Source organism: Pelophylax lessonae (genome assembly GCF_965119305.1).
Source record: "Pelophylax lessonae genome assembly, chromosome: 8".
Classification (NCBI taxonomy): domain Eukaryota; kingdom Metazoa; phylum Chordata; class Amphibia; order Anura; family Ranidae; genus Pelophylax; species Pelophylax lessonae.
This window is the reverse complement of record NC_138775.1, coordinates 151,480,651-151,488,586: the sequence shown is the minus strand read 5'-3', so window position 1 is coordinate 151,488,586 and position 7,936 is coordinate 151,480,651. Positions and strand designations below refer to the sequence as shown.

The 7,936-nt window shown below is 45.2% G+C and overlaps 1 protein-coding gene across 1 annotated transcript in view; it reads right to left on the bottom strand.

The window, feature by feature from the left end:
- Positions 1-216: 216 nt before the first annotated feature.
- The window catches only part of IVNS1ABP (influenza virus NS1A binding protein), a 64,590-nt gene continuing 56,870 nt past the window's right edge, over positions 217-7,936 (bottom strand). Inside the window, exon 13 of the mRNA XM_082265431.1 lies at positions 217-526. Coding sequence (XP_082121557.1) covers positions 264-526 — 263 coding nt within the window. The 3' untranslated portion in view covers positions 217-263. The remainder of the gene's footprint in view (positions 527-7,936) is intronic.

Here is a 7,936-nt window from a genome sequence, read left to right as displayed (position 1 = left end):
TTGGCCCATTTTATATAAGACCTTTTATACTTTAACATCTGATGATAGCTTTGTACGGAAAACCTTTTTTTGATGACTGAAGTATTTGCTGCCAACATCGGGCTGGTGGTATACTAAGATTAAAGTTTCGTTAACAGTGTGCCTTGGGCTGCTGCAAGGACAAGTGCATTCAAATCTAAGGGGTCTCCGTTAAAAAAAAAAAAGTTGTTTTTTGTCATTCTATTTACATTTTAGTCACCCCTAGTTAGGTTTAAAAAACAGATCTACCAGGCTTTAGATCTGCACATTTTGGTGTATGAGCTCCATTCATTTATGCTAGTGTTATAAACCTCAATTGTATTCAAAAAATCATTTCCATCGAATCCACCAACAGCAAATATGTTGTTTCCAATAGCTAATAAACCAGCATTGCTTCTTGCAGAATTCATGCTTCCAACCATCTTCCACTCGTTTTTCACAGGGTCATATGATTCCACACAGTTTAGTGCACGAGAGCCATCAAAACCTCCTCCTACAAAAAGTTTACCTGTAAACAAATAAATAAGCTGTTCATTACAAGATCAAGCAGACTGTCAATACGTGAAAAGAGAAAAAAAAATATATTCTAGAATGCAATGCCCAAACTCAGTAAAAAAAAAAAAAAAAAAACACGCAAACTTTGTTTTGGATAGACTTGGGAAAGAATTATTCTTCTCAAGTTTATATTTAGAATAGTGACCCCACTGGAATTTTCAACCCACATTTTGTCCCTGTTACAGCACGACAAGGCATAAGCGGACAGGAATACAGAGTAACACTTCCTCATTTTACTGGAAAAAGTTTTAACATGCAGTGTGTGTGTATTACTACTGCAGAAAATTTCTAATCACACTGTCTTGCACATGTATCACCTTATTCAATTGAATATGTGTGGGTTGGGATTTCAACAGGAACTGGCCGAAAATTAAACCATGTATGGGCAGGCTGAACATACCAATCAAATTGGGTACAACCAGCCTACCGGATTTACTTGTAATTATTGCTAGCAATATTCACTGTCTTCTCCCAGCAGGGACAACTTCCCCCGCCCGGAGAAGACAATGTCTCGACAGGAGGGATTTCCCGCATCAACACTGACCAGAACACCTTCTCAAGGCGTTTTTTTTATTTTAAAGGTATGCTGTGTAAATTGGAACACATAAGCAAAGAGTGGGGATTAAAAAAATTGCCTGCAAAAGTGGAAATACACTTACTCTTGCCAAAAAAAAATTAGCAAGGAAGATTTCAGAAAGGAAGAAAAGATCAGAGCCATACTCAACCCAACCAATTTGCAACAAGAGGATAACAACCCCAGGGGCAAAGTCTCATAGTAAGCCTTGTAATATCTTTTAGCATCTTCAGTCAGATCGTCACAGATTAGAGATGCACCCGATTACCCAACTACTCCAATGCGCCTAAATCAGTGGAGCAACAGTCAGGAGCCTTACCAGGACAGCAAAGAACTTCTGCCTGTTTCAATATAGATAATACAGAGCAATAAAGATAGCCAGAAAATTCTTCAAGTCTGTGAATCAAATGAGGCAAAAAGGTCTAAACCTAGGTATATAGATCCCATGGAGTCATCAGAGCATTTCCTGCTACTGCCAGAGGATTTCTGCATCCAAAGACAAGCCTGTGAAGCATGCAGTTGTACCAAGATATAAAGGGGCTCCTATCCAACATCGTCCACCTGCAATGCAGGTCCTGAAAAAAACTTCAGTGTACGAACTTCTCTCCAATGTCTGGAATCCGCTAAGGCAACTTGTCCTCCAACAGACTGCAATGAAGGTGAGTACATATCTCTGTCTAAGTTAGAATACATACCATAGGCCTAGGAACACCCTAATCACCCTGTGCTCCAGGTGGATGGGATCCCAAGCTGGGACAGAGGGTCTGCGCTAGGACTGACCGAGGAGGTCCTAGGGTGTGCTGGTGCTATTTTTCCGGGGGAATGTGCAAGAACTCCATTCTGACAACTCTGCCGATGGTCACTGGCAGGGGCTCATTCACGTGATTTGATTTCTGAAGAGCGATTCATATTTAGATCACATTGCAGATGCTGTGAGCAGGTGTTGTATCGCCTCCACACTGCCTACATTAATCCCTTAAACTCTGCACTGCATGTGGTTGGAGTGCCACCGCTCACTTTACTGGGTCACACACACAAACATGTGTGTCTATGCAGTGCACACCCTAATGCAATAGGCTGCGTACACATGTGTTCCCTTACCACCTATCATCATAGCAAGATCTCCTGATTCTCCATGAGGGTGGAGGCATGCTAGCATCATGACGTTTAGCTGGATCCTAATCAGCTGACCTGCTTAGGGGTTGATCCAGCGATGCAGAAGGATCCAATTTTATTAGAACTCCAGGATGAAATTTAGAAAATAAATATCCAATGAAAGGATCTTCTAGAAGGTGGGAGAAGAAAACGTTAACCCCAGAACTGGAAGCCCAATTTACCAGGCCAGGAACACTACCTGATCCGCAGAGGCAAACAATGTGTTCTGCTCAGAAACTTGATTACCTTGTCCTATGACAGCAGAAAGAAAAGCTAAAAAAAGACTGGGAATCAGACTAGTCAAAATGGCGCTCCCTGAAGAGGGTGAGTTACTAAAACAGAGCTCTCTTGCAACAGCTGAGAGATTGTCCTTCAGTGAGGAAGTTACCAAAGAAATGAGAATGAATACCCTTCTGCTGAAGCATTCTGGTTTAAGTTGTCTGCAGACGATGAGAAGACTCCAGAGCCAATTTCTGATCCTACAGGATCCAACCAAACTGTGTAGACATCTGGGCAATCAGACATTACATTGTCCATATAAGGCCCATGCAGACTGCTTTCTTCATAGAAGATCCAAGTATACCACAATGCGGGTGTTCTGCAAGGACAATGATCTGTAAGTAGGCATCCTAGCTGACCACTCTCTCTCTCTCTCAGGACAAAATGTTCAATCTGATGGATACTATGCAAAACAATTGCACTTACAGGTCCCAAAAGCAGCAGAAGAAAATGATGACCTCTTAAGCAGGAAACTTCAAAGGTAGGTCTGCTACTCTGTACAGTAACACGGAGACAGAAGGTGAGGGGCTGAAGAGAAAAATCTGGGACAAAAGGTTAAGCCTGTGATGCTTAAATATCTGCCTCTGTATCCAACTGCCTGAAGGGCAAACTGCCCAGCAGTCCACAAGGAATAACAAATGTCCTCCACCTTGGAAAGGTGGGGGGGGGGGGGGGTGCACCTTTACACTGAAGAGGACTTCTCAAAGTTTAGCAGGCCTTTACAACTCTATCATGCAGATGGCCAGAGAACTTGGTAGCCTAGATGTACAACTCAGGAGAAAAGCAAAGGGAGAAAACTTAGTAGAGATATCCTTGATTATAATGTCAGGAGTTGGTTCAAAACCAATACCAAACAGATCAGGTACTGCAAAGTCCCTAGTCCAACAATTAAAAAAGGGCTCTGCATATATGTACTAATAAAACCCTTATGGATGATAAGCAGAGATGCTTCAAGCAGGCCATCACAACTAAAGCATAAAGTTCCAGACACATGCTCCATGTGCTCTGTCAGGAGAGGCTCCACTAGTTTCCATTGTGGAAGCTGCTTTTGATGGATTTTGACCAATTTGACATAATTTAACAGTTAGGACCACAAAAGGGTGAGAGCAGGGCTTGCCAGGCAGCACTGTTTTAATGAGGGATTCCAACCGCTGATCAGTAGGGTCAAGACATCCCAACATACATTCAGTATGAAAACAAATGCAGCTTCCCTTTAGCGCACAAAAAAATTTGAGTTGTGGTGGACTGCATTGATCAAAAGTGGTGCAGTTGCATTTTCCACGTTGAAGCTTGTTAACCACTTAAGCCCCGGAGGATTTGGCTGCTAAACGACCAGAGGGCATTTTGCGATTCGGCACTGCGTGACTTTAACGGACAATTGCGCGGTCGTGCGACGCTGTACCGAAACGAATTTGGCGTCCTTTTTTTCCCACAAACAGAGCTTTCTTTTGGTGGTATTTGATCACCTGTGCGATTTTTTGATCACGCGCTATAAACAAAAAAAGAGCGTAAATTTTGCAAAAATAGCAATATTTTTCCCTTTTTTTTATATGAAATTCCCCCCAAAAAAAATGTAAAAATCAAAATTTTTTAATATTTTCGGCCAATTTGTTTTATGCTACCTATGTTTGGTAAAAAAAAATCGCAAAAAGCGTATTTTGATTGGTTTGCGCAAAAGTTATTGCGTTTACTAACAAAGGGAAAGATTTTTGTCATTTTTGTTGTTTTTTTTTTTAACGCGTAATGGCGGCGATCTGCGATTTTTTTTGCGGTACTGCGACATTGCGGCGGACAGATCGGACCCTTGACTGACATTTTTGACACTTTTGGGGTTACCAGTGACATTTCTACAGTAATCAGTGCTATACATATGCACTGTTACTGTAAAAATGCACTGGTAGTGAAGGGGTAAACTTTGAGAGGGAGGGGCTGTGTGTGTCCCTAGGGGCGTGATTCTAACTGTGATTGGCTGTGGCTTCAACTGTATGCAGAGTGATCAATGGATCTACATAGTAGATCCATGTGATCAGCTCTCATACAGAGAGGAGAATGACAGGCAGCTTGTTTACACAAGCTGCCTGACTATCTCCCTCTCCCCCGCCGATCGCAGAGTGGCCGGCGGCGATCGGGTCCGCCGGTCACGCGCGCGGGGGGGTCCGTGACCACGCGGGAGCGGGAGCGCGCCTCCGGCGGCGCGCGCTCGCTCCCTAAACCCTCACAGGCGAGCGACGTAGACCTACGTCACTTTGCCTGTGAGGGGCTGACCGCCCACGTAGATAGTCGTGCGGCGGTCGGCAAGTGGTTAAGAATTGACATCTATTTAACCAGTTCCATACCGGGCCATAGTCAAATGACGCTGGCAGGAACATCTCGTCGATCCGGGCGGCTGTCATGACGCCTGCCCGCTCTTGCCGCTACTGCGCGCCCCCGGGGATGCGCAGCGCGGCGATCAAGGATGAGGCTCGTCCCTCGGACAGAGCCCATCCCCGATCAAGGTAAACAGCCAATGAAATTGGCTGTTTACCACGTGATCGGTGGTGTCCAATCACATGAGCGCCTCCAGCGCGAGCCGTTCGTTCTCTCCGCAATGCGCATGGCGATCGGGGAAGAGGCTCGCCCCTCAGACAGAGCCCATCCCCGATGTAGGTAAAGAGCCAATGAAATTGGCTTTTTACCACATGACCGGCTTTGTCCAATCACAGCCCGTCACAAATGTCAACAAAGATGTGGTAACTCACTGTTACCAGGTTCACAGATCCAGTGTGAGGAGATCTGGAAACAGTGAGTTACCACAATACTGTGAATATTACTGTGCCCTGATTGCCCCCACCAAATAAAGAGGAGCTGTCACCAGCTGAACTAGTACCTACCTATCTGTGAGCCCATCAGAGTACCTGTCCACCTGAATACCGGTCCCCTGCCCATCAGAGTACCTGTCCCCTGCCCATCAGAGTACCCGAGTACCTGTCCCCTGCCCATCAGAGTACCCGAGTACCTGTCCCCTGCCCATCAGAGTACCCGAGTACCTGTCCCCTGCCCACCAGAGTACCCAAGTACCTGTCACATGCTAATCAGAGTACCTGCCGCCAGAAGTACCCGAGTACTTGCCGCCTGCTCATCAGTACCCGAGTACCTATCACCTGCCCATCAGAGTACCCAAGTACCTGTCACCTGCCCAGCAGAGTACCCCCCCCCCCCCCCCCCCCGAGTACCTGTCAGCCTTCATACAGCCACCATGGCCAAGTCCAAAGTTTTCACTGCCGAAGAGGCATATCAATTTTTAACCCTGACGGATGAGAGCAGCGGGGAGCTCTCACCGTCCGATTCCGAAACCAGTTCCGAATCCGAGCTGTTTGAAGGCTTAACATCGGGGATCAAATAAGAGGAGGAAGAAGTTCGGCCTAAAAAAAGGCGCACTGAAAACCAGGCAGACACCAGCAGCACCAATGGCCAATCGGCAAACGCCAACCACGCTAGACCCCAGGAGGAAAGGCCTAGTACAAGCACTGGAATTTCACACCAGCCCCAAAAGGAGCAGAGCCCAAATGCAGCTTCCGGATGCCTTAGCAAACCCATTGTGGCTGCCTTCTAGCTCAGGGTCAGCTACACTCCCCCCTTCACAGCACAGCCAGGTTTGCAGGTCAACACCAAAAAATTTTTCTCTGATTGATTTTTTGAAATTTATTTTTCCATATCGGTTTCCTTCAAAGTATCGTGGACCAAACAAATCTTTTTGCCCAACAGTTCATAGAGAACAACCCCACCTCATATCATGCCCATCCTTTCGAATGGAGACACCTAACATTAGAAGAGCTAAACGTGTTTTTCTTTGGGCCTTACTATCAATATGGGGCTTACAAAAAAAAAACGAGTTGCGTTCCTATTGGTCCACCAAACCCATCCACCACATGCCAATTTATTCATTGGTTATGTCCAGGTCCCACTATGACATTATAATGCACTTCCTGCATTTCAACGATAACTTCGCCCCCTAATTAATTTCTTTGCGATCTCTGTGGACGAATCACTGGTCCATTTCACAGGCCGGCTGGGATTTAAGCAGTACATTCCCAGCAAGAGGGCTAGGTATGGCTTAAAACTTAACAAGCTCTGTGAAAGCAACACTGGGTATGTGTACGTCCTTTCTTGCCAGGTCTTTTCTGTAGAACCATGTCCACTTTAGACACTAAAGATTGTAGGATGGACGTCATAGCCGAGTGGGACCCCCCCGGTCTATACACCACCAAAATGGATTTGAAATGAAACAAACAAGATGTGCTTTAACTGCAGACTTTCAGCTTTAATTTGAGGGCATTTACATCCAAATCAGGTGAACGGTGTAGGAATTACAACAGTTTGTGACAGATTAACAATCAAATCAAACTTTCACTTTTTAATACTTGGTTGCAAATCCTTTGCAGTCAATTACAGCCTGAAGTCTGGAACGCATAGACATCACAGACGCTGGGTTTCATTCCTGATGATGCTCTGCCAGGCCTCTACTGCAACTGTCTTCAGTTCCTGCTTGTTCTTGGGGCATTTTCCCTTCAGTTTTGTCTTCAGCAAATTAAATGCATGCTCAAATCGGATTCAGGTCAGGTGATTGACTTGGCAATTGCATAACATTTCACTTCTTTCCCTTAAACTCTTTGATTGCTTTCGCAGTATGCTTCAGGTCATTGTCCATCTGCACTGTGAAGCGCCGTCCAATGAGTTCTGAAGCATTTGGCTGAATATGAGCAGATAATACTGCCTGAAACACTTCAGAATTCATCCTGCTGCTTTTGTCAGCAGTCACATCATCAATAAATACAAGAGAACCAGTTCCATTGGCAGCCATCCATGCCCACGCCATGACACTACCACCACCATGCTTTACTGATGAGGTGGTATGCTTTGGATCATGAGCAGTTCCTTTCCTTCTCCATACTCTTCTCTTCCCACCACTCTGGTACTACTTGATCTTGGTCTCATCTGTCCATAGGATGTTGTTCCAGAACTGTGAAGGCTTTTTTAGATGTTGTTTGGCAAACTCTAATCTGGCCTTCCTGTTTTTGAGGCTCACCAATGGTATACATCTTGTGGTGAACCCTCTGTATTCACTCTGGTGAAGTCTTCTCTTGATTGTTGACTTTGACACACATACACCTACCTCCTGGAGAGTGTTCTTGATCTGGCCAACTGTTGTGAAGGGTGTTTTCTTTACCAGGGAAAGAATTCTTCGGTCATCCACCCCAGTTGTTTTCCGTGGTCTTATGGGTATTTTGGTGTTGCTGAGCTCACCGGTGCATTCTTTCTTTTTAAGGATGTTCCAAACAGTTGATTTGGCCACACCTAATGTTTTTGCTACATCTC